Raw genomic sequence first — 26286 nt, 5'->3', positions numbered from 1 at the left:
TGATTTGAGAAATCATACGGAGAAGGTTAATTTTGACTCGCTCTCGCGGTACGTTGACGTCAGTTCTTGCGGCGCACTTGAGGTCAAACAAGATTATTTTTACAGCACTCGCCTGTTTTACGTGGATCCGCTGGATGTCGCTGTGACTTACACAAGCAGGCCAGTTTCCTTACGCGGATATACAGCGCGTGCGTTTCCCATGATTCCTTCTCTTCGACTACCGCCATAGCGCTGAGCGGTTTGCGATCTCAGAAATGGTAAGCCAAAATCATAAAACATCCATGTGTAAGTTATGTTTTTCTTACATGTGGCTTAAGTTTTGTATGTTAATCGAAGTTTTTTGTTAGTGGGATTTAGCATTTGAGAGGTTTGTGTTCGATTAATGATATAATTATGTTGGGATGGTTGTCTGACACATATGTGGTGAAGTTACCGCTAGCTAGCTTACTAACTGCAGTGCATGCTAGTCAGATTGCTTGACAGTGTTTCAAATTTACATTTCAGGCGTCGCACAAGACCTTCAGGATTAAACGCTTTCTCGCTAAAAAGCAGAAGCAGAACAGACCGATCCCACAGTGGATAAGGATGAAAACTGGCAACAAGATCAGGTATGCTAGCATGATTGTTAGCGGTACTATTAGCTTTTACACTGTCTGCAGATTGTTACAGTTCATAAAAGCAGGACGCAATTACAGTGCTAAATTTTGTGTTTGTACTGCCATTATCCTGCTGAGAGTATTCTTCTGTTAACAGAGATGTGAGCCTTGTCATCCTGTATGACAAGCAAATGCTCTGTTATAGAGACAGAATCTAAGTTGTAAATGTTGTTTTATTATCAAATATTGAATCTATGACAACGTATGATGATGAGGGGTTTGCTTGGCCAGTACTTTGACTTTGCATATTTTGGTTTTACTGCAGTCCAGTAAACAGTAAATTGTATGGTTGTGTGTTCTAGATCCATGACATCAATAAATGTTTACTAGAAAATCTGACGTGTTTTGTAAATATTAGTCCAAATATTAAGCCCATATTGATGTAACTTTAAAACAATCTGCATTAGTTTGCTTATTGCACTGTGCATTGGAATTTAAGAGAAATTCCGTGTAGTTAATATTTAGTAGGTATGGGAATAAAATTTTCAACATGGTTAAATGCTATAACTAGTTGTGCGGATAGAAAGAGCTTGAAAAATCATTTAAAATGACACCAAGACCCTGTTTATGCGTTCAAAAACAACAAAATACTGGCCATTTGAAACTTGAAATTCATCACTTTATTTTGTTCCTTGTTTTCCCATTTTGTGGGTGGTAAAACTTCTGTGGTCATCGTTTAAATTCATTGAAATTTCATTCACTTGTATTTTAGCAATTATACTAAATGTTTATTACAATTTCAAGAATGTTTTTATTACGCATGTTGCCTGAGGAAATCTGAATTTGCGTCGAGCGGAACCATGACTGCAGCCGCAACGGCGGAGATAGTCGGGTACCTATATTTATGGATGTTTGTCTCTTTCCAGGTACAATTCCAAGAGGAGACACTGGAGAAGGACCAAGCTGGGCTTGTAAACACACAGCTCACTTCAACATCCACCTCCGTCTGTTCTCTGCCAGGACCACCAACTCATCCAGAGCTGGAGAGGAGCCATGCTATCAGGAACAGAAGTTGCCCTTTTGTACAGATATTTTGGTTTTGTCCTTGGAAAACAATAAAAGATTTGTCATCGAATCCAAATAATTTTGCATCCTCCCTTGTGAATTATTTAAATTCCATAGTTGAAATTTTTCACTTGGTGTTGAGAAAACTTAGTGTTTGTCATACACAAAACAGTTTAAAAAGAATACACAATTTTACCATTTTATCTTTAAAAATTGTATTCAAGATTAACAATCAATTTCTCTTAGTTTGACAAGTCATAATACAGTATTGGTGAAAAACAAAAATCTTTTTATAAATATTATTTAATTCACATAAATGTGAAGGCAACACTGATATCAGGATTAGGTTGGAAGATTTATTAATAAACAAATCATGAACTTGGTGGTTAATAAAATTTTGCTTTAGTCACTTCAGGATTTTTCCCCAAGCAGACCAACACTGGACAAAAGCTTTCTAAAAGATCCAAATCTCCAGGACATAGTTCCCCTTGCTGAACTGTCCACCTCAATTTTATTTTCCTGAGCATTTTGCTCTGTTAGCTGAGGTTCACTTGCGCTGTTGTTCACGTTCAAAAACCCTAAATTGTGTTCTTCATCCCATGCTCCTAAAAGCTCTTTAATTTCCTTTGGTGCGTTGTCCTTAAGATATTGCCATGCCCGTTTACCACTGTAGTCCATGACTTCTATATTAGCACCAAAAGCGCCAATCAAAATCTTAACAATCATGTACTGGTTATGCATGGCAGCCACATGCAGAGGTGTCAGACCTCCGCTGCCTCTCATGTTAACGTTCACTGGCAACCCTTCTCTCTCAGCATGCCTGAGGAGCCGTACCAATGTTTCATCCTTTCCATTTTTAGCCAACCAGTGAAGAGCTGTGTAACCACTGATGAAGTCTTTTTTGCTCAGCAGACTCGGGTCTTCAGCAAGAAATTCAACAACCGTATCATAATTTCCATCCATAGCACACAGCATCCATGCATGCTCCATGGGGTCCAAAGCCCAGCCGGTATCGTTTATACCATAGAGTGCATCATCATCTTCACAATCTTTGGACGATAGGCTCATGTGTTGGGATGATACAATGCTTGACAGTCCAGATTTGTTCAAAAACTCCTTTAAATACTTCTTACGCATAGAGGGGGTGAGAGTGCTTTTTTCTGAAGCGTCAATTGAGAGTCTGTGGGTGGCGCTGCTGCCGGGCTCACAGCGCTCAGTTTTCTGAAATCTGGATCTGCGCGTAGAAGCGCTAAATACTGGAGATGCGGGTCGAGCTCCGTATCTAGAAAGGCGCTCTTCAAGATTTGCACGAAACTGGCTTGCTGTTTTGGTTTTAGGGGAATCTGAATTGCTCCCATTATTTCCTGAATCTTTACCGTCTGTATCTTTGGGTTCTTCCAAAGGCAATGGAGTTTCTTCCCCAGGGGTGTGATGTTCCTCTGATGCCAAAGGCCCGCTTCTGGTCCCATCGTACATACTGGCAGATTCCGGGGAAGTTATTTTCTTCGCTTGTTTATATAAGATCTAAACTAAAGTGGCTTACATAAATGAACAACCCATCTGCATTCAAGTTTTTATCTGTAAGTGTTTAAATATAGAAAGAAAAAATAAATAAAGAATGTTTTAAAGTTAATCACATTTATGGCTATTTTATTAATTTAATTTAACAGTTGTTTTAGAGGAAATCACGTTTTACATGCATGATTTTGTTTTCTCTACAAACCATTGAAAAGTGCTTCTTCCTCATCGTTTGTTCCTCTTTTGTTTTACATATCATATTTAAAATTGTGAGCTCTGCTATTTTTTATTTGTAATTATACGTAAAAATGAATTTACATGGGTAAATCTATAAATATAATCCTGTAGTTAAGCTTAAAAATTTTTACTTTTTAGACATTTCTTTAAACGCTTCACATTCTAAAAGTAAGTAGTACATTGACCATCGTCACTTGTTGTATTTAAAAAAAAAAAAACTTACTAGAATAATGCATTTAATTGAAGAACGTGAATGAACTTTATTCTAGATGTATATCCGGTGTTATCTCACCTGTTATCCGTACTGTAGCGCTATTTAGAAGTCCTATGATGGCGTCTACACACAATTCAATCAACTATTTTCCCGTCGTTTTGTACTTCAACACCACGTACATCGAAATGATCTTTCCGTCAAAAAGAAGCAGAAAGGGTCTGTGAGCTAATCGAAACTTTTCAAGTTAGTTTTCCTCGTAGTAGCCATTTCCTCTTGATAAAGTTACAGATCCAAAGTTCAAACTGCAGTAACTACTGTAAATAAACACCCACTGCACTTGTGATCATTCAGCTGCTGGCACAGAAGAGGAAGTCGATGGATTTTTTGCAAAACTCACACTACGTAATACAATAAATAAATATAATACATAATAAAATAACAAAGAAATATACATTTTATTACATATCTTTTATCACACTTTTATAAGAGTTAGTCATTTTTTAAGGACAAACACCATAAACTATTCAGATTGTTCACATTCAACATGTATGATACAACTACACAATTACAATTAGGTTATGTTACATGTATTAACATAGTAGATAATCATCCAAAAATAGTTTTAATGAGACTTAAAACAAAAGATCTACATTCTTTTTTTTAATATTAAACATTTTCTGCGGTAAGTTTTATTTAACAACATGTAGCTGTAGCCAAAATACCTGTAGAGAAAATACGTTGTTTATCGGTTGAACCGAAGACATGGCAGACTAAACCATTCAATAAAATGGGGGTCTCGCTTGTAAACGAGGATTTTTTTTCATTAGCAAATTGAGTTCTGTAGAAATATAGACAACGTATATATTCGATTAACGCCTTTACACACATAATTACATGTTTTAAATATGTGATATTAAAAAATTAAACGGAGACTGCCGTGATTTCGGCATGAGCCGTAGATGGTACAGTCTAACGTGCAGTTCCCGTCTCCGCTGTTGCTTTGCTCTGCGTGCGGGCTGCAGTTTCCTGTGGAAGAGTCGATGCAAGAGAGGACCATGGCGGCCACAGAGATAGCTCGACAAGCGGTAAAATAACTGCTTTATTGTTAAAACGTGGTGTTGTGTTACCGGATTATAGTATCGAAATGGTGTCAGGCATTTTTTAGCACATTTGATATCCATTTTCACTCAATGTATTATGAATTTTAATTGAAAGTGAACGCGATGGCCCATTATCACCAAACGGATCAATTTTACAGTATTTAAAGCTGCTGTTGCGTTTCAGTACATGTTTAGGATAAGTAGTTAACAGCTAGAAATAATTTTAAATTGCATTTTTATTTTTATTTATTGTTTTTTGAGGGAAATGTCATAACGACGAGGGCCAACAATAACGGACGAACATTTCCGTTTAATTTTGTTTTATAGTGAATTTTAAACGTGTTAAAAGACATCTATTAAAAACAAGAACATACAAAAACGATCACATTCTAGCATAGCATCCTTTTGTAAAAGTTCAGCTCATTGATGCGCACCATATACCGTTATATTTCATTGCATTACCATCTTTGATTCTGGGCGTTGTCTATCATGAAGTATTTCCTACGTGCATGTCAGAAAATGACATAAAAACAATATTTACTTTTTGTAGTAGTTTGTCTTTTGTGCCTTCTGACGTATTTTATTATGTACTGTTGAGGCAGCAGGGTCGAGACCTTAGCCCAAAAGCTATGTGATAATGATAACTGATAGTTATGCCAGTATTACAATCTAATATTTAGTTTTAAAGCTAGTGGGGTCTATCATGGTGACCCCCACCCTCTTTTTGGTCTTTTTACAGTTGTCAGGTTTTGGTATGTTGCACATGTGTGGCAGAATGAGACATGTTTGTTAAGTCATTAAGATACTACTGTAGTCCAGGATGTTATTTGCCTGCATTGTACTGTATTTAAAGCTTATTTAAAATGTAATTTCTGTTGTTTTTCTTCAGTAATGTTTCTGGTCATCTGCTGCATCGATTGACTTCCTTTTAGTTAAATGCATTTTTGATAAGCATTCATTACAATTTAATGCATCAAGATAATAAAATGTTTCTATTTGGATAATGAACTATTATTACATTAAGCATGCATTGATAAAATGATAAATTGGCTCAACCTTCAATTGATTTGGCATGTTCTCTTTGCTCCTGCGTAACTGAAACATGTGCACACACCCACTCACCAAAGGATATGCTTTAGATGTGGGCAAGACAGCCTTTCCTGCTAGACCTTTTGCATGCCAGGTGGCAGGCCTGTGTGAACAATAGCAAAGGAAGTGTAACAGTAGGCCAGAATTCATGATTTTAGGCATTTGTTATACTATTTACAACTTCTCAGCTATCTGCATTAGTATGTAACGGCAAATTTTTTTGTTAATCACAGAAGGTTTACGTGTCTGTTTACCTAAATGTGGTTTAACTGTCAAGATCACACCGGAAAAAGGAAGTGCATGTCGCAGAACCTTGGAGATTTGAACTATATTTCTGTGCATGTCAAACATATTATATATGGCCTGTGAAAATTAGGTGGATTTAGTTTTTTTGCATCCTTATATGAACGGGAACCTTAAAATTTACAAAAATGTTACCCTGTCTGTAAAATTCAGGGTAAAGTCTTAATCTAATGTAATGATAAGGTGAGGAACATCAAAGTTTGATTTCACTTATTGATTTCACTTTAATTTCAATCTTTGACATGGCCTTACTGAGTCAATATTAAAGATATTGAGGTTTTGTTATTATTTTATAAGTTATACTATTTTCACAGAATGTTCTTTACGTTTGCTGAGTTTGTAGTCACAAATATTTCCTTTGCCTAAAGCAAATAATTCATTCATTTTTCAATATTTCATTTTATATTTCTATTAGGGAGAGGGTGCACGTGCTGTCCCACTCTCTGGTCATGTTGGCTTCGACAGCATGCCAGACCAGCTGGTCAACAAATCAGTCAACCACGGCTTCTGCTTCAATATTCTCTGTGTTGGTGAGTATGCCATGCGGTAGCTCCCATTCTGCTTGGGGCAAAACTAACCATTTGTCACACCCCTATATACTGATCTTCTCCTATGACCCACTTACTAAATACTGGTGCACTAATAGAGTGCATGCAGGAAATCATGGTTTTTTTTCACCCTGATTTCAAGTGGCTTTTATGCCATGTTAGATGAGCAATTCAATGCAAATGCCAACACTAACATTAAAAAAGAAACTTTTTACAGAATGTTTTTAACTGTACTGATATTTCGTTTCAGTATTTAGTGGCTTTAATACCAGTACGAGATCTCTTAAGTTTTCAAACTTTTTTAAAATTATTTTTTAGAGTTGAGTAAGTGCAGTTTTTGAACGGTTACATCCTTAACGGAGAAATGTCACATCCTTAACTTTGTTTCTTCCTCATAAGTGCGCACATGAAAATGAAAATAAAATGGATATTATTTGATCTTTGATGAGCTGCTATCCTTTCTCCATTTGTTGGATGTTATTGCTTCTGGTTTGTGCATTTTAATAATTCACAGAATACTAGAAAGTGTGTTATCTATCTAAAATGTGGAAAAATCAATTTTTTTCACATCCACAACACATGTATTTTTCTAATGTCTGGAATTAATCATCAGGGGTTTAGGAAAATATAAACGGATAGATTAATATATTGGTAATAAATATATTCTCTGAGAAGTTATATTTTAATTTTTGATTGAAAATGGAATTGCTCATCTTATACTTTTTAGTAAAATGTATAGAAAAATAATCTTTAAATGAACAAAAAGGTGATCAGTATGATTTTTGTAATTTTTTCACAGTTAACTTTTGAATTATTAACTCTCTAAGAGTGAATTTGTAGTTTGGAAATGACTCTGTCAATACGCAGGTTCTGAAGCTTCATGTTTTGTAGCTCCAGCGTTCTTTGGCATGCTGTGTGTCACACTGAGATCATCTGAAGAGAGAATATGCTTGTGATTCTCTTCAATGCGCTTTGATTGCCTGAGGTTTTTGGAAGAGATCACCAGTGTGTGATGACCGTGTTGCCTTTAATTCAGTCTCAGGATATTTGCTGCTTTATATTTAGGAGTTAGAAGAGGCTCTTTGCTCAGGCCTGCAGTGAAAGCAGAACGGGGGTTTGTGGGTATAGGACCGGCAGGCTGAGTTTATGAAGAAATGGCAAATGTGAGCCATCCATATAATTAACATTCTGGTGGTGTTGCATGATGTCCATTTCTACTCCACTTGTGGTTGTCAGGAAAGCAAGAATAGGAACTTCAGCAGAGTAAGCCAGGATTTGCTGAATGGCTTTTAGATTCACTCTCATTCCAGAGGTAACAATCTGCATCATATGCATCTGTTAAAAGGTAGACCTCAATATTAAAGATCAAGTGCGAATTTTATGTTAGAATAGCTCAGTCTTTTATGGACAGACAACTTTATGTGAGACAGCTGTAGGTTTATTTCTCCAAAAATCATAAATAGTGGGGAACTATTAAAAATCACATCTGTTTTGTATGATTTGCACAAATGTATTTGCATACATTTGGAGACAAACATATTTGAAAACAGGTTTGTTTTTGATGAATTAAAATTAATTCATAAAAGACTGAAGACGTTTTTGGATGTTGGCACTATGTTCTTTTGGTGATATTTTAAGAAAAGCTTTGAAAAATAACAACAGGAATGTGATAGTTTGCTTTTATGTGTTTATTATAGGGGAGACGGGTTTGGGAAAATCCACCCTCATGGACACCCTGTTCAATACCAAGTTTGAAGGTGAGCCTACGCAACACAATCAGCCCGGGGTGCAACTCAAGTCCAACACTTACGAGCTGCAGGAGAGCAATGTTCGCCTCAAGCTGACTGTTGTCAACACTGTAGGCTTTGGCGATCAGATCAACAAAGAGGAAAGGTAAGATCTACTTCTGGTTAATATGTATGATTTACACAGAGGCAGAAGTTCAGAACCTTATGGTTATAAGCTTTCAAATGTTAGTTCTGTACATTTTAATATGTACATAAGTGAAACAAGAAAAACGGGAACAATAAAACTACAAATAAAACTTAATATCAGAGTTTCAAATCTTGTGTCTTAGTACTGTATCTTATTTTGCTGTTGGGTTGTATTGTGTTTTTATGATTGTGGATCATTGAAGCTTAACTGTATTTACAACTATCTTCTCAGACTTTATCTGATGAAAAATCTTTCATTTAAAGGCTCCCAGTAGTACCCAGTTTTAAAAGTCATTGTAATAGAATGCCAGACCTAATGGTATTAAAAGCTGAACAAAAATCAATACAAACAATTCTGGCATAAACTTCAGATGTGCAGTTATGCTAACGAAGCATGCTTAGTACCCATTTGTGCTGTATAATCAAATTATCTTTTTCAAAAAATATGCACTTTTTTCTGCAGTTACAAGTCTATTGTGGAGTTCATTGATGCTCAGTTTGAAGCGTACCTTCAAGAGGAACTGAAGATTAAGCGCACCCTACACAGTTATCATGATACACGGATCCACGCCTGTCTGTATTTCATTGCCCCCACTGGACACTCACTAAAGTCCCTTGACCTAGTTACTATGAAGAAGCTGGACAGTAAGGTCAGTATTTTTTAATTTTATTTTTTAATGAAACTTTTAAAGTTTGATCCCACTTGCCTAAATGAAAAAAAAATATATATTTCATTTGCATAAAGTTGAACTGTTTTCGACTTTAACTCGTAGCTGCACACACCCACTTCCTGTCCCCAAAGGTAATTTTTGCTTGTGTATCTGGATGTCGCAAAACTTCCATTGAAAAGAATGAGATCGCGTTGCTCTGCCATTACTAGTCACTGGCGGTGTGCACGCACAATTACTTTCTCGACCGGGCACAGAAATCTGTGTTGTTGAGCCATAACACAAAAAAAGGAACACTAAAACAACAAAATGGCTGCACGATAAATCGTATGCGATAGGAATGCGCATCTCGTCGGTAAAGCCGGTTCCTTGGTTAATAGTAAATTGCCATCACCTGCTTTCAAATGGAGCAGCATTTACTACACACAGCTGTAGTTCACTGACAAGCTTGGCCATATTGCATACATATCACAGGCAATACATCCGCGATAATTGAGAAATTGCCCCGATTGTCAGTGAACTACAACTCTTTGTAGTAAATGCCGCTCCATGTGAAAGCAGGTGATGTCGATTTACTATCAAAGAACTGGCTTTACTGACAAGATGTGAATGACAATCACATGTGATTTATCATGCAGCCCTAGCTTTAATGTAATTTGCTTTTTACAAAAAGCTTTTTGTACAGGCAGTCGATGTTTTAAGTATTGGTGGGTTATTAAGCATTCAGCTGATGGCTGTGCCGAGTTTAATGTTAAATATAAGGTGTTTTAATAGAACTAATTAAGATCAGCTGTGTAATACTGAATTCTCTTTAAATCTCTCTCTGTGCTTGTGCAGTCTCCCTAAACAAATATGCTCTCCTAGATCAGACAAAGTGCCTAATAGGAGCCTTGTTTACTTGTGAAGAGAGTACTGACTCCTGTGTACTCTTACTATATCCAAACCTTTACACAGGGTTTTGTGTTTTACACTTACAGTTCATCACTAATAAATTTGAGAAATCAGAAAAGCAAGTGGCTTGGTTGAGAGAATAGTACTAGAGGGTTATGTGGGTGTGTATAAACCTGAGTGGGATGAGAGCACTCCATATGTGTGGTGTGTGTAATAGATGAAGAGAGAATCTTGAGTGGGAATGGGTGTTTGTTGGTTACTACTCATTCTCCATTGTTCATTTTTACCCTTGATAGCTATGTTTCCATCCACAGTTGCATATTAAACTTATACATATCAATGAAATATCACATTAAACATTTGGGAATGAAGCATGCGTTTCCATCCAGTAAGTTGAAGAGAGCAAAATTGTAATTTCCTGATAAACGGGTGCTAAATATCAGTAAGAAAGCCTAAAGCCACTGTATTTAATAATTTTCACGTATAATCTCCTCAGAGCGTGCAGCGGAACACTATAGGCCAGTGTTTCCCAATCCTGGTCCTCGAGGACCCCCTCGATGTCTCCTTATTTAACACACCTGATTTAACTTATCAGCTTGTTAGGGAGACATGTAGGAAGAAGGCTGATTAATTGAATCAGGTGTTTTAAAAAAGGAGACATCTAAAACATTTTGGGAGGGGTCCTCGAGGACCAGGATTGGAAAACACTGCTATAGGCTTCACCTGTTATCTGCTTTTATATGTGGATTCCAGCTGTTTGAGTTGATAGTCAAGTAAGACAGTCCTGTAAAGTAATAATATCGAGCCATTGAGATAAAAGTCTTTACCTGTTTATTTCAGAACTTCCAAAACTGCATTTTAGATGCCGTGCAATGAGATCTGTAAAATGTTTTTTCTAGTAATGCCATCTAACGCATAAAGTCACATTACACACATCAAATTTTTTGATGCGGATCTAGGGATTTATTCGGTTAAAATGTTTCTGTTGTAGTTCATAGGCATGTTTTCTTATCGGATAAGACATTTATCTGACTCAAATTATGTGTATACGTTTTTAACGCACATTTTTAGAAGTGCGCATCATGGCTTTCATCATGGTTTCCATCCAACGGTTTTTTATGCACAGCTCCAAAATGCACATAAAAATAGGTGAATGGAAACATAGCTACTGTACTGATATCTTAGATTTAAGGTATTTGTATTAAACTATCCAAAAATCACCTGGATGGTGTTAAATTTGATTTACTTCTGTACCTACATTATCTTAAATGTTTCCACCAGTGACATTTGCACTTGTAACCAGTGTAGCATCCCTCCCCTGTCACCTGTTAATGGTGTCATGTCTGCGTTATCCTTGTTTTTGTTTTTTTTACAGCTGTAGAAATCATAGTTGTTTTGACTTCATGCAATCAGTGCTGCACAGATTTATTGGCGTATTACATCAAAGTATCAGGAGAGCTATTCACTCCTGCGATACTTCCATATAGTACCTTGATCAATCTGTGAAATGTTGCACGCCACTCTGTTGTTGTTTGTATCAAGCCACACAATTAGCTTTTTAATTATAAAAAGTTATATATACAATAAGCTATTATAATTTAACATTTATTAAACTTGCGTCCTCCTTATGTCATTCAAAAACATGATTTGTGAGTCCTGTTGGATTGATTTTCATCGGCATAGGACGTAAAGCTCCTTTCATTTTTCCATGTTATGAAAGTGAATGGGTACTGGGAATGTTAAGCTCCATAAAAGATCTATAAACATGTCATAAAAACGGTCCATTAGACTTTGTTCACTACACTGTCAGTAATAAAGGTACAAAAGCTGTCACTGGGATTGTACCCTTAAAAAAAACTCCTAAAATTTACCATTTATGCTTATTTATGTACCTCAAAGGTACATTTTGGTACATCAAAGGTGTAGTTTTTTTAAACTGTTACTGCCCCAGTGACAGAGTTTGTACCTTTATTTCTGACAGTGTATATTTGTAGCCAGTGCCTAAGCACTTTGAAAGTGAATAAATGATGACATAATTAGCTTTTTTGTGAACTGTTCCTTTAAATACCCTTTTCAAACTGATTTCGCAGTGCACCTTAAATAGATTTCTGTCCCAGTAAGCGGCACATTGCCATGCAACAGACGTGTTATGTAAGCTTTGCAGAGGTTTCTGTAGAGTTTAGTGTAATGGCATCAGTTCCTCTTAATGAGGTTGCTCAATGAAATTTTTAAGGATGGGTGTTTGTGTCTGTACATGTGTCTACGGCAACTTCTACAGAGTAAAAAGTCATCTGTATGCCATTTATTCCATTTGGTGAGAAACATCTCAATGTCTACATATATCTTGTGTCAGCCAGATGTTTGGAGGTTTCTTTGAGATACTCATACCCAGATTCAATAATTTACTGCCTGACTGGAGAGAGTTGGCTGACTTATGAACAAAGTGTAACTTTCTCGAATGATCTCTTGACAGAAATGCAATATAATATACATAACTATATCACCATTGGTGTATAAAGAGCTTACATAATGAATTGTATTTTTTAAGGGATAGTTCACCCAAAAATGAAAATTGTGTCATCATTTTCTCATCCTCATGTTGTTCTAAACCTGAATGAAATTCTTTTATCTGATGAACACAAAAGGAAGATATTTTGATAAATGATGGTAAGCACACAGCTGATCGTAACCTTCGACTTACATAGTAGGAAAAACAAATACGATGGAATTCAATGGGTCCTGTCAACTTTGTGCTTATTACCATTAGGGCTGGGTATTGGCAAGGGCCTTACGATGCGATAAACATATCGCGGTACGATGCAGTGCATTGCATGTTTCGATACATTGCAATACTTTTTCTTTTTTTTTTAATCAAAAATGTAAAAAAAAATATTAAAACTCTTTGGTTATTTTTGAGCGCGATGCTAAATGGTCTAATCAGATTCAATGGCTTATGCTAAGCTATGCTAAAAGTGGTACTGCCAGATTGGCTGAATGGATTCCAAAACGGTAAAAATCAAATGTTTAACTCTAGGGGAGCTGGAAAATTAGCATATTTTCAAAAAAGTGGAGTGTCCCTTTTAAGTAGGGATGCACCGATAGGATTTTTTGGACCGATACCGATTTAAACAGACAACTTCTGGCCGATGCCGATACCGATATTAAACACTTGTATACAATACTATACAGTTGGTCTATTAGCTAGTTTATTTATGCATCAAATTATTTTTACTGAACATGGATTGGATCTTATTAACATTCAATTGACCAACATAATAAGAGAGGCACAAATTAAGCTAAAACAAATATAATAAGACAGCATGACAACCTTCAAAGGTGGTTTTTGCTATTCAGCATTTATTTTATTAACAACATTAACTCATTTTTTACATATAACGGATTTCTTTATGCAGTTAATTAATAAACAATCGGTATCGGCCTTTCTCGTGCTATTGCCGATATGCCGATGGTTTCAAATTCATCAAAAATCGGCCGATAAATATTGGCGGCTGATACATCGGTGCATCACTACTGTACTTTTAAGGGCACATTATTATTTTTTAAGTAATGACCCACAAGGATAAATTATTTATAATGAACACAGCAATATATTCCATTAAGAAAAATAAGAAAAGTCAGTTTTGATATCATGGGGTTTTTAAGATGCTATTCTTTGTGTTGACCCAAAGAGTCATTCAGTTACATTTGTGTTTTCGCTATATAAATGCTCTGATAATTGCAGTTCATACTGTTCACTTGAGGATGTGCCTTGAGTGCACAAATGAAGTCTCACTCTTCTTACCTACAGGTGAATATCATTCCCATCATTGCCAAATCAGATGCCATCTCAAAGAGTGAACTCGCCAAGTTCAAAATCAAGATCACAAGCGAGCTGGTGAGCAATGGCGTGCAGATCTACCAGTTCCCCACTGATGATGAGACCGTGGCAGAAATCAACTCAACCATGAATGTAAGGAGATCAGTTTAAAACTTAATGTTGTAATTCATATGTATGTATTATTATTGCAAACATTGTAAGCTATTCATGTGTATTCTGTTTTCAGTGGCACTTCCAGTAAATATCACAAATGTATTGCTTTGAAATGAGGCGACACAGTCATATTTTAGTTTTCAGTTTTAATGCAATTCCCATTTCACATCATGACCGTTTATAAGCAGTTAAAGGGATGGAGTCCATCTGCTGTCAGGCTTGTATTTGCTTAGGAAATGACACTACAAAAAAAAGACGTACATTAGTGTACTATTACAACAGAGTAGTGGGGAAAGACACTGGCATATAAAGCTGCTTGTTGCAATCATGTGGGTTACAGCAGTGGTTACCAGTACTGCCTAACTTTTGGGTCTCAGGAGAAATTCCATTAATTTGCTGTGATGTGTCCTCATGTATTACGTTTTCAAAGCCCTTCCCGATAATATTATTTTAACAAGCTGACAGTTTAAAGTGCATTGACACTGTAAGACATTACTCAGCCGCTAAAGTTGAAGGCAGTTTTTTCTTTTTTTTGCTCAAAACTGTTTTTCTCTCAAGAATGTTTAATGGTTTGCCGGTCTAAAATTATATGATTTCTTTATTGTATCAACTATAAGTTTAATGCAAATCCCAATGTATAAGGTAGGCATTCTGCTCTTACAATTCTCCCTGTCAAATAAAGCATTTAGTTGCAATTACATGGTTTTGAATGCTGTCATCATTTGTCTTACTAGACTTATAAATAGCTTGGAGTTTTTCTGCTAAATGATTTGCCTGTGGGTTTTTTGTCTCTGCAGGGTCATTTGCCTTTTGCAGTTGTTGGAAGCACTGAGGAAGTAAAGATTGGGAACAAGATGGTGCGAGCACGCCAGTACCCCTGGGGAACTGTCCAGGGTAAGTGCTGGTCACGTCTTCAAGAGGAAGTGACACTGAGCTCTTCTCTCAGTTTGGCCTTCAGTCACTATTTACACAATGCTGTATGCAGACACTCGCTCTCAATACAGATAGTAAATAATAAGCCAGTCATTCCTAATAACAAACCCCAACATTATGTATCTTATTTAAATACATATATTGACATGAAATATTGATTTGAGTTTAATGGGTTTGTTAGCTTGCAGACACAGCTTGAAAGACAGAACACCACATAATGTTGTCCCATGTGATTTCTAAATAAGATGTTTGACCTGCTGTAAAATGACATGACTAAGAAAAGTGCATATACATGTGATATTTGTGTGCACCCCCACCACTGTGTCTGTCATGTTCATGATTTATGGCACCACTGAGTTGTGTGCAGACATAGTTCTCATGATAACTTTGGTTGTAAATCAGTGTACTAAGAAATAAATGTTTCTGCACAAACACTAAAATTTGCTTCATATACTAGGAGTCAATACATTTTTAAATGTGATGATTTGTTTAGAAGGTCATAATCACAGCTTTAATAGTGTCGTAATACTACATCACAGTTGGCACACACACAATGAAGACAACTGTTCTTTTGAAAAGCTTGCTAGTATTAGTAGCATAAAATGAAGGAATTATATCAAAAGCCAGGATTTAAGAATTAAAGGGACACTCCACTTTTTTTTAAAATATGCTCATTTTCCAGCTCCCCTAAAGTTAAACATTTTATTTTTACCTTTTTGGAATCCATTCAGCTGATCTCCGGGTCTGGCGGTAGCACTTTTAGCATATCTTAGCATAATCCATTGAATCTGATTAGACCATTAGCATTGCATTCAAAAAATAACCAAACAGTTTGGATATTTTTCCTATTTAAAACTCGACTCTTCTGTAGTTACAGAACACGATGTAACTACAGAAGAGTAAATTTTTAAATAGGAAAAATATCCAAACTGTTTATTTATTTTTTAGCACGATGCTAATGGTCTAATCAGATTCAATGGATTATGCTAAGATATGCTAAAAGTGGTACCACCAGACCCTAAGCTACCAAAATTAGCTAGATTTCAGAAAGTGCCCCCACAAACTAGTTGCTGTGCATTAACAGCATGATCAGTCCTTTGAAGCTGTTTCCAGAGCTGATCGTATTTTTCACGAAAGTTATTTTTCATTTGTGTTTTCCAGTGGAGAACGAGAATCACTGTGACTTTGTGAAGCTGAGGGAGATGTTGATCAGGGTGAATATGGAGGACCTGCGAGAGCAGACCCACACACGCCACTATGAGCTCTATCGCCGCTGTAAGCTGGAGGAGATGGGATTCAAAGACACAGACCCTGACAGCAAGCCCTTCAGGTCAGGAATGATGTCACAATCAAGCAAGCTGCAAATATTGACTTAAATTGAAATTATATTATTGCATTAAAGCTTCTGTAAAAATATAGTGCCTCGATTTTCTAAATGATTTTTAAGGGTTTTATTTATTTTTAATGATTTTCTTGCTTGTCGGGTTCAGCCTGCAGGAAACATACGAAGCCAAGAGGAATGAGTTCATGGGTGAGCTGCAGAAGAAAGAGGAGGAGATGAGGCAGATGTTTGTCCAAAGAGTCAAAGAGAAAGAAGCAGAGCTGAAAGAGGCAGAAAAGGAGGTTTGTTTGGGTTGTAGTCTATATTTTGTTTATAAAAGCAATTGTAACCAGACATTACACATACCCAACTATTCATAATCTGTAGGTTGATGATGATTTGTAGACCTAATCTAAAATACTTCCAAACAGTAATTTAAACAGATTCATACAAAGCTTGGAGGTTGGGGTTTCAATCAATAACACGCTTTATGTTGTGCAGATAACCAGATGTAGTTGTGTGATGTCATGTACAGTAAGTGGAACTAAATATAGATCAATATGCTGACTCTGTGGTGTTCACATCACAGCTGCATGAAAAGTTTGACCGTCTTAAGAAGCTCCACCAGGATGAGAAGAAGAAACTCGAGGACAAGAAGAAATCTCTCGACGACGAGCTGAACGGCTTCAAGCAGAAAAAGACGGCTGCAGAGCTCTTGCAATCTCAGGCCCAGCAGGCAGGGGGATCCACCACGCTCAAGAGAGACAAAGAAAGGAAAAAGTAAGTAATCTACACTACATGGTCCCTAATCCTCTCAAACATACCTTCCTAAAACACCTAAAGCTCACGATGTAGGACGACGTGTGTGTATGCATTTATCCAACCTCTGCTTACATTTGATCTCGAGATGTTAAATGTAGGTCAAACAAGGCTATGGACAGTACGTAGCAGGTCTAAGTGTTATAAACATTTATTTTTATACTTTAATATTATGATATTATAGCCATATACAGGGCCTGAAGTTAACTTTTTTGACCACCAGCCACTGTGGCAGGTGGATTTAGAAATCCACCAGCCACAGAGACTTTTTACCAGCCAGTTTTTTTTTGCCCAAATAGTGAATGATAACACTGTCTTTATTGTATGAATTAAACATAATTTTTTTTCAGAGCTACAAACGTGAATTTCTCTTTGTCTTAGGTTGTTTGATTAACATTAATGACACAGACTTAAGTAGGTTAATTGAGGTTACTGTCTCTTTAAGACCAGCACAGACTGGTTTTTGACTCTCTATACATACACTTAAGACATAAAGAAATGTTTTATTAGAAAATGAATACTGTTGAGTTCATTTTGTTTATATGTGCCCTGTCAAGAGCAGAAAGATTTTATGTACGCATGCTTTTAGGAACGCGTCTCTCCGATTTGCCCTATTGAGTCCCCTTAAAGGCGCAAAAGAGGATGTTTTTCGCCGACTGAGAATCCAAAAACGGTTACTGAGTTTTTTAAATGAGCGCATGCGTAAGAACAGCCTCCCTCCTTCACAGCTCATTTCTAGGGAACGCCTTCCAAAACTCGTGCATGAATATTTGAACACGAGTGTTTGTTTAACATCGGCATATGCTGTGTCGCGTCACTCGCGTCAGTGGATTCATTATGTGAAATGATGATAATAAACACATCAGACGTAAAGTTAGATCATTCGACGCTACTCCCATTTCAACTAGCATGTAGCAGACTGGTCACTGCCTTACAACTACAGTACAAGAACAACGTCAATATACATGAATAACAGTACAACAATAATTATTCCCCAAAGAAAGAATAATCACTGTTACCTGTCGGGAAGAATTTTGCGAACTGCGCGTCTGTCTTGACACCTTTCTGTTTCTTCACTCCAGCGTTGAAATGTTTCTCCAATAACGACTCTGTTAACATTACGTTCTTCTGACAATTTTCTCCTATTCCCAGCAGCTTAAAAAAGTCTTTCTTTTGCGTCCTCCTTCGAGTTTCTTCTCTACCGTGGTGCAAATTCGAGGAGGAAAGCAGGAGCGACAATGAAAACAAACCGAAACTTAAGACGGAGTTTCATGTGCTATGCGCATGCGTCGCCTGTGTTTAGTTACTGGAGCGCGCACGTCTCTCACAAGGATCGTAATGGCAGTGATTGACAAGCCAGAGGGCCAATCGCTTATGCGATGACCGCATGAGCAATTGGCAGATGTTTTTAAGGCCATATCTTGTGCACAGATGACGTATATTAATAATATTACTTTCAGTGCAGCTAATAAATAGTCTTTTATCATTTAGTAAAGACAGTTTCAAGTAATATTGCAAAAATGTATTAAACAAACATCCTCTTTTCCACCTTTAAACCCGCGCACACACACAGAGACAGAGTGGGCACAAACTGCGCACATAAACGCAGCACATACGTTGTTTTTCATTACTATATTCGCAAAATGTATGTTAATGTACTACAGTATAAGGCATAGTAGCACAACTCTATCTAAAGTTCACACATCAAGAGTTCTGATCCGTCACAGCAGCACTACACATCTGTGCAACTGCGATTAGTGTAGCCTATGTAAGCATTGCATTCTCATCCCATCTCACCAACAGTTTAATACTTACTCGCACATCCAAATGTAGTCAGAGAAGTGCCTCATCTTCTTTCCAATCGCATGAACGTTGCGAAACAGCAGTCGCATCCTCTCAATGAATCACTCAATTTGCATCGGTGATATGCGCAGGTTGATAAGAAATGAGCGGGTGCCGGTTACGAGTCATCCAAAAATATTTTAATGATATTCAGGTTCGGTCGAGTTTAAAAACTATTTTGAACAATTACGGGCGGGGCGGGTTAGTTGAAAATGTCGGTCGGGAGTGGGTTGTTTATACAATGACCCGCGCATCATTGATTCGCATTGGCTACCCGCCAATGTGGCTGGTAGATTGACAGTGTTACCCGCCAATTGCAAAATCCACCCGCATTTGGCGCGTGGTCGGGTGTTAATTTCATGCCCTGGCCATATATCTTATCAGTTCTTCATTAACAATACAATACTTGATTCACTTAAACGTTGTACAGTAAATGTGAAGAGCTCTTTTTCTAACATGCAGAATATATTAATTTACTTAGCTTTAGACAAGTTATAGTAGTATATTCCGAATAGTTAAAGTATGTGACCTGTTGCATGACCTATTTCTCTATTTGTTTAAAAGTGATGATTTTGGCATTAGTGCAGAATTACAGTTAAAAGTCTTTTTTTTTTGTAACCACTCATGGTTTTGTATCAAAGCTGATTTGCCTCATACACCCGACTATTCATTTGGATGAAGATACTTGCACATACAAGGTTTATAGTTTTGTTGTTGCTTTTATAACTATCTTTCCTGTTTATAATTGAACACTTATTCCTCAAGTGTCTTGTATGTCTTCTCAAGGCAACAGCCTCCTTTTGTATTGCTCTGTATTTCACAGAAAAAAGATACTGAGGAAACACAGTCCACTCTTGGTTTTATAGTATTTAGATTGTTTTACTTTGTAATATCCTGTTTGAGCAAATCCATAGTGGTGATGTGACCTTAGCAATACTACAGTTCCTCTGTCAGTATTAATTATTAAACCAAACTGTAGCCTTTGCATTAACAGTCCAGATGCTTGACCCCAAAGCTGCCACTTCCTTTCCACAATCGTATCTATTCCTGCGGATAGACAGCCAAAGAAATCACACAGTATTCCTCACTCAGGGTTCATACAGAGCAGGGCATGTACAATGTTTATTGTTTGATGTTGAGAATAGAGTTTATTTCGAATTTATTCAAAAAAGAGCATTAAACAAGAAAATGAAATCAAGTTTACAAATCACACTTTCACATACAATTTAACTATAGTCAATGTCTTTTGCCTATTCGAAAAGGGGTGAGAAGAAAAAAACTTATTTAATTCCACCCCTTATCCACAAATCAACGTTTACAATAATTGACCCACGCTCCAAATATTTATACATCTTACTTGGTTACACAAATAATTAGTGCTGGGCATAGATTAATCGCGATTAATCGCATACAAAATAAAAGTATTTTTTGCATAATATATGAGTGTGTGCTGTTTGTAATTATTATGTATATAAATACACACACTTTCATGAATCTATTTAAGAAACATTTACATGTTTATATTTTTATATATTCTATATTATATATTAACAATAAAAATGAATATATAAATAAAAATGTCTTAAAATGTATATATGTATGTGTGTGTGTTTAAATATACATAATAATTACACACAGTACACACACATAAATTAGGCTAAAATGCACTTTTATTTTGTATGCGATTAATCGCGATTAATCTTTGCCCAGCACTACAAATAATACAAAAAACATGTACAAGAATACAAAAAAGCACAACAATTATATAAACAAGGAAGAAAAATTTACTATTGACAAATAAATTATTCATTTATAAATTTCTGCAACTCAGGAAAACAAATGTAAAAAAAAACTAAACAAATAAATAATATAGAATTAATAACGTGATAATAATAACACACTAAAACCAAAGACAATTTTTGCCCCCAAAACTTCTAATTGAATATTCACCCCCCCACTTCATCCCTATGTGTCTTGATGACCATATCTTTATACCTGATTTATGTTTGCACATTGTTGCATGTGACCTCAAAATGTGTTGAAGCCGCATTTAAAAATGTTGGGTCCATATACTTTTTTGGGGTTTGTACATGTAAGGTGTCTTGTCTGCATGTGTTATGTACATTTCATCCATGCTGTTTTCCAGTTAACCCTTCACCTGCTCCCAGTCCTGCATGAGACACCTTATGCTGGTAAGGCTTTCAAAGTATCTCTTAAAGGAAACCCCTTATTTACACGAGGGAACTAAATTCCAGTGCATGTAATGATGGCAGGCAGTCAGCGTCCTGTAATCCCTGCCATATTAAAATGCAATTACAGTATTTTGTAATTATACTTTTAAGTCGTTTTATCTTGAATACTTGAATGTCTGTGTGGTAACAGCAGGGGATATTATGTCAACAACGCCAGGCGAGAGTTTATTGCTCTCTCTGTGTGATGTGCAGCCATCTGCCATCTAAATCCATAACAGTCTGCTGTTGTTTAAACTCCAATGCTTTTCACACAAAAGAGCCTTTAGTTTTTCGGCTTCTACAGCTGGGTCACATTTGTCCATTACTTGGCATTAACACAATGCTATCGTTTAGTGCACAGTCCCTTGCCACAGACCTATAAATAGTATGACAGATTAGTTTTTTTATGAAAATAAAGCAGACAAGATGATGTAAGAGAACAATTTTAAGCCTTACCACATACACCCTCTGCCATCTTTTTTTGTCACCTGCATGACTAACATTATAGATCACTATGTTAGTTAATGTGTGAATGTAACCTGTAGGGAACAATAATCTTCCTTCTCTTTCGTTTCCAGTTCAGGGTTCCTGTAGAAACGCTTCCCCTGTCTGCTGTGAATGAGTTCTCCCCCCTCAATGTTCCTGAGCCATGCTGTTCCCGTTTCCCTTTTTCTCCTGCCTCCACCCCGTCCCCCCTCCTAATTTCACGCATAACATCATAGCCGAGGAGGAAAATTAACTGTGAATGGAGCCCTTCATATATATTGTTTGATATATTAACTTTTATTTTACATATCGATTTTTCTTTCTCCGTTTATGATGTCAGTGCTGTTGCTTTGTTCTGCATGACTAAGGTATAAAGAGTTACCTTTTACACGAGTGACTACGGTTGCAGTAGTGAACAGGCTAAAATGAGACTCATATTTTATTAGTACCACCGTAATATCAGCATTTAGCAGATTTGTTATTTTTATCTCATCATCTTACTGAATATCTGATAACCAGCTTTAGGTAAATGAGTAGTATTGAACTATTGTTGTCTCATTTTAGCTCAATGCATGTCATGCAGATGCTGTCTGGTCATCTGCAGTCATCATACCTCGATGTGTTTTTTGTCATTACAATTACTCAAAGCTTATTATTGGCACATTTAATGCATATGTTAGCACCTTTTTATAATTATTTTATGGCTTTTTTTATATTTCACAGAATAAAAATAATTCCTAGTTAATAAACATTAATTGCAAGGGGACCAATTTTTGTATCAGTAATAAAATTTATTCTTTATAAAAGCTTAAAACTGTGGAGGAGTCATTGTGTATGAATATACGAAGTTTTATATGTGCATCCCTGGTTTAAGAGTATAAAATGTTTATTTATATACAATTCAAAGACGCATGAAATAACAAGTGTTTCATTTAAAGGGACATTCCACTTTTTTTGAAAATATGCTCATTTTCCAGCTCCCCTATAGTTAAACATTTGATTCTTACCGTTTTGGAATCCATTCATCTGATCTCCGTGTCTGGCGCTACTACTTTTAACATAGCTTAGCACAATCTGCTGAATCTGATTAGTCCATTAGCATCGCGCAAAAAATAACCAAAGACTTTGGATATTTTTCCTATTTAAAATTCTTCTGTAGAAAATTAAAAGTTTTGATTTTCTGGGCAGATATGGCTAGGAACTATACTCTCAAACTGGCGTAATAATCAAGGACTTTGCTGATGTAACATGGCTGCAGCAGGCGTAGTGATATTAAGCAGTGCCTGAAAATAGTCCCCTTAGTAACTTTTAATTGCAGGGGACTATTTTCGGGCAGTGCATAGTAACACTAGTCAAGTTTTAAATAGGAAAATAGCGAAACTCTTTGTTTTTTTTTTGTAGCGCCATGCTAATGGTCTAATCAGATTCAATGGATTATGCTAAGCTATGCTAAAAGTGCTAGCGCCAGACACAGATATCAGCTGAATGGATTCCATAACGGTAAGAATCAAATGTTTAACTCTAGGGAAGCTGGAAAATGAGCATATTTTTTTAAAAAAAGTGTAATGTCCCTTTAAAGAGTCTTTATTCACTAAAAATTTACTGATTCTGTTAGGAGCTTGTCAATGTTTGGTTTTATTAAATCCATATGCTTACATTGCAATAATCCTTATCCTACTTCTAAATGTTGCCTGAATGTTTCCAAGATGGAAAAGGTTGGACAAACCAAATTTAATCGTACAACTTTAAGTAAACAAAAAGGTGAGATTTAGCCAGCCATTTTAATAAAATTAAATCGGTGTCATAAAAGTTCTGTATGATTTAGACCTTTAAAAACATACTATTCGGATCTAGTAATCCTGTTTATTCTGTGCTGGTTGACATTGTTCTACATGGATGTATGTGTGGATTCAGATCTTTCAGAACAGGTGGTATAGATGTGATCAGCATTATTTTATTAACTCTCTTGCTTCCCTTCAGTGTCCCTGCTCACTGCCGTGTGTGTATTTACTTTCCTTTGCAGTAATCCCTGGCTCTGCACTGAGTAATATGGCTTTGATAAGGGGGACCAGGTCAAGACTCTTTGGTTAACTCATACCCCAAGACTAAGGGGAGACCGTGGGAACACAGTCGTCTGCATTTCTCATAGATCACTTGTATTTTGATAATGAGCTTTTTCTGCTTTTTACTAACATTATATTTATTGTTACTAAAGCGTTTGCTTAAGGCTGTGCTTACTGTATATGCCATGTATGTTTTTTGATGCATTGTGTGACTAATACGCTTTAAAAATTTTGCTTCTTTAGGGATGTGGGGTTGGAAAACACAAATCGCTCGTAGCCATTCCTGAAGTTCTAATAGAGTTACTCCGCAATGCACACTGACGTTTCAATTAAACATTTATGAAATTTCCCAAAAAATGAATGAACAAATCACTGTTTTAGATGATTCACAGTGAATTTAAAGCTGAGCAGAAGGACATTGTGTTCGTATCCACCCACATTTCAAATGCTTAATGCTTTTGGCTGGCAAAAGAGAAATTGGAGTGCCCAACTGACTGATATGTAGTTGATTTCCCACTGTCGCTGATGTGTTTAGTTACTCCTGATACTTTCTAATCAGCATTTGTGTTTCCTCTCTTTCTTTAGCTTCTTTTAACTTTGTCTTGGCCACCTGTCTGAAGAGGGGATTACAACGACAACTAAACGTCCGCTCTTCTTCCTGTCTTTCTCACTCAGTCAGCCTTTTTTTTAAGTTTATTTAAATTTTTAGTTTCTAGTTTTCATGCTGTGTGCCCTGTTGAACATGGCCTTATGTGAGTTTAACATGGTATTTTTCACAAGATACTTCAGTTCTTTATTAGGGCATGCTAAGCAGTCCCTCATTAGTATTTTTACAGCTGGTGACAGCAGAACGAATTAAAATGTAGTTTCTTTTCATTTGTAGAGGGTCAAACCCTAGCCTTGACATTGAGTCTGTGATATTGCCTTGAGTTTCAGTTTTTTCAATGAAACATTCATTTAGTTTCTTTTATAAATACCTGTGTTTGTGAATGAACTTGCATGTCCTCATAAAATAACATAAAGTTAACTGTGAGGATCAGACAGATACTAACTCATTCATTTGCAAGCACTAGACTGTATGTGCTAAAAAGTAATGTAGGGTGTAAACTACATTGGGTGAAGTAAGAAGATATATTTTGACACACTGGCTGTGAAATATTGAGGAAATCCAAAGAAAATGGACCCGCATGTTCCTGGTTGTTAATGCAGCAGATATGTTAAGTGAGAGATTAACTATTTAGTTGCCATTTTACCAAGAATCTTTATCTGAAAGCATGAGATGAATCTAAAAGATTTCTATTGTTTTTTTGTAATGCCCTATACACATTTTACAGGACACTTTTCAAGTTTAAAAAGTCAGCAGTATAGTTATTTATTTAATTCAAAAATAAAATCGGAGAGAGTAATGAGGCACCTATTAAATACCATGTAGGTCACATTCAATGCCACTTTTTATTCTTTATCTTCTGTTCTTTTGCATGCCCTGAGCATATTATTTTTGTGAGGTCATTTTAAAAGACTTAGCTTGAACATGTTTACTCCTCAAATGCTTTTTTAAGAATATTTTTATGTGTATTTATTCCAGGTACAATGTTGAGTCAAATACATAAATGCTGTTTCCCATTTTGCCAAATGCTGCATTTAGGTGTATGTGAAGGGTTTCCAGTGATTAATTTTTATTAATCAGTCACTAGGTACTGTAGAAACATGTTTTATTGAAAACGTGACTCATTTCTGTATGAAACATTTTGGGTGTGAAGATTGGCATACATTTTTTACTCACCTTCCATATTTTCCTCTTAATGTCAATTGCACCACCCCATAATACCAGACATTTGTGAAATATTTAACTGTAGTACAAATCCATGGTGTACATTTTCAATAAAAATACATAAAAACAACAGTTTTATGTTATTATCCTTACTTTTCTAATTTTCCAATAATATTTTTTATATTTTAAAAATAAACATGTTAAATGATGGTGATTTAACAAATGCAAAGAAAATACTTGATATTTGTGACAACAAATTGCACACACAATATTAATATGATCAGAAATAAATGAATGATAGTAAAGACCTTGAAATAATCAGCTTTGTTCGATTTTCACTGGAAATAATGGGGCATATTGTGTTCCCCTTTTAAAATAGCCTATAGCATTTAGCTTACCTCTCAGCATGAAATCTTTTCTTCTTTGTTTACATAAAAAATCCATGTTAAATACATTAACTAAATAAATCTAAGCAACTTATCACAGCCTGGTATCTGATGAGAGCCTGAAGTGCAAAATGACGTCATATAAGATCGTATGCTATGAGAGACTATACGTTTTCATGCTAAGTATACTTTTGTCAGTGTTTAAAGCACATTGATTTATAGAGTTTCATAAAGCTATCATATTGATATCAAACGCCTAAAAACTTAAAAAATATATAAT

At 36.1% G+C, this 26286-nt stretch overlaps 3 protein-coding genes and 1 non-coding gene across 9 annotated transcripts; 3 read left to right on the top strand and 1 right to left on the bottom strand.

The window, feature by feature from the left end:
* Positions 1-135: 135 nt before the first annotated feature.
* Positions 136-1740, top strand: rpl39 (ribosomal protein L39). The gene is made up of 3 exons (XM_065271943.2): positions 136-257; positions 505-608; positions 1523-1740. The coding sequence occupies exons 1-3, from the start codon at positions 255-257 to the stop codon at positions 1569-1571; spliced, it is 156 nt and encodes a 51-aa protein (XP_065128015.1). The 5' UTR covers positions 136-254; the 3' UTR covers positions 1572-1740.
* LOC135763799 (small nucleolar RNA SNORA69) lies at positions 676-809 on the top strand. Its single transcript, XR_010539574.2, has one exon. It is a non-coding gene; the product is annotated as a small nucleolar RNA SNORA69 (small nucleolar RNA).
* Positions 1741-1885: 145 nt separating the features above from the next.
* Positions 1886-4432, bottom strand: sowahd (sosondowah ankyrin repeat domain family d). Of its 2 annotated transcripts, none has more exons than XM_073812191.1 (2): positions 3640-4432; positions 1886-3239 (listed from the first exon to the last, which is right to left on the bottom strand). In XM_073812191.1, the coding sequence occupies exon 2, from the start codon at positions 3135-3137 to the stop codon at positions 2073-2075; it is 1065 nt and encodes a 354-aa protein (XP_073668292.1). In that variant the 5' UTR covers positions 3138-3239; positions 3640-4432; the 3' UTR covers positions 1886-2072. The 2 variants fall into 2 exon arrangements, with proteins under 2 accessions (XP_073668292.1, XP_065128014.2); XM_065271942.2 differs by having other exon boundaries at positions 3709-4432.
* A 147-nt stretch (positions 4433-4579) lies between these two features.
* Positions 4580-25750, top strand: septin6 (septin 6). 5 transcript variants are annotated; one of them, XM_065271941.2, is made up of 11 exons: positions 4580-4715; positions 6538-6652; positions 8368-8563; positions 9068-9254; positions 13972-14133; positions 14952-15048; positions 16249-16417; positions 16578-16710; positions 16998-17188; positions 21216-21261; positions 24435-25750. In XM_065271941.2, exons 1-10 carry the CDS (start codon positions 4590-4592, stop codon positions 21217-21219), a joined length of 1380 nt encoding a protein of 459 aa, XP_065128013.1. In that variant the 5' UTR covers positions 4580-4589; the 3' UTR covers positions 21220-21261; positions 24435-25750. The 5 variants fall into 5 exon arrangements, with proteins under 5 accessions (XP_065128013.1, XP_065128012.1, XP_065128011.1 ...); XM_065271940.2 differs by lacking the exon at positions 24435-25750 and adding an exon at positions 21879-22445; XM_065271939.2 differs by lacking the exon at positions 21216-21261.
* The last annotated feature ends 536 nt before the right edge of the window (positions 25751-26286 follow it).

This window comes from Paramisgurnus dabryanus, chromosome 16 (genome assembly GCF_030506205.2).
Source record: "Paramisgurnus dabryanus chromosome 16, PD_genome_1.1, whole genome shotgun sequence".
Lineage (NCBI taxonomy): Eukaryota > Metazoa > Chordata > Actinopteri > Cypriniformes > Cobitidae > Paramisgurnus > Paramisgurnus dabryanus.
This window is presented reverse-complemented; position numbering and strand designations above follow the sequence as displayed.

What these genes read in the sequence shown, in the direction of transcription:
- rpl39 (XM_065271943.2), top strand. An exon ending in AAAACTGGCAACAAGATCAG is followed by an intron (nt 609 to 1,522) that starts GTATGCTAGCAT and finishes GTCTCTTTCCAG; the next exon opens with GTACAATTCCAAGAGGAGAC.
- sowahd (XM_073812191.1), bottom strand. Translation starts at nt 3,137, where the DNA reads ATGTACGATGGGACCAGAAGCGGGCCTTTGGCATCAGAGGAACATCAC.
- septin6 (XM_065271937.2), top strand. Translation starts at nt 4,590, where the DNA reads ATGGTACAGTCTAACGTGCAGTTCCCGTCTCCGCTGTTGCTTTGCTCT. An exon ending in TGAAGAAGCTGGACAGTAAG is followed by an intron (nt 9,255 to 13,971) that starts GTCAGTATTTTT and finishes TCTTACCTACAG; the next exon opens with GTGAATATCATTCCCATCAT. An exon ending in CCCCTGGGGAACTGTCCAGG is followed by an intron (nt 15,049 to 16,248) that starts GTAAGTGCTGGT and finishes TGTGTTTTCCAG; the next exon opens with TGGAGAACGAGAATCACTGT.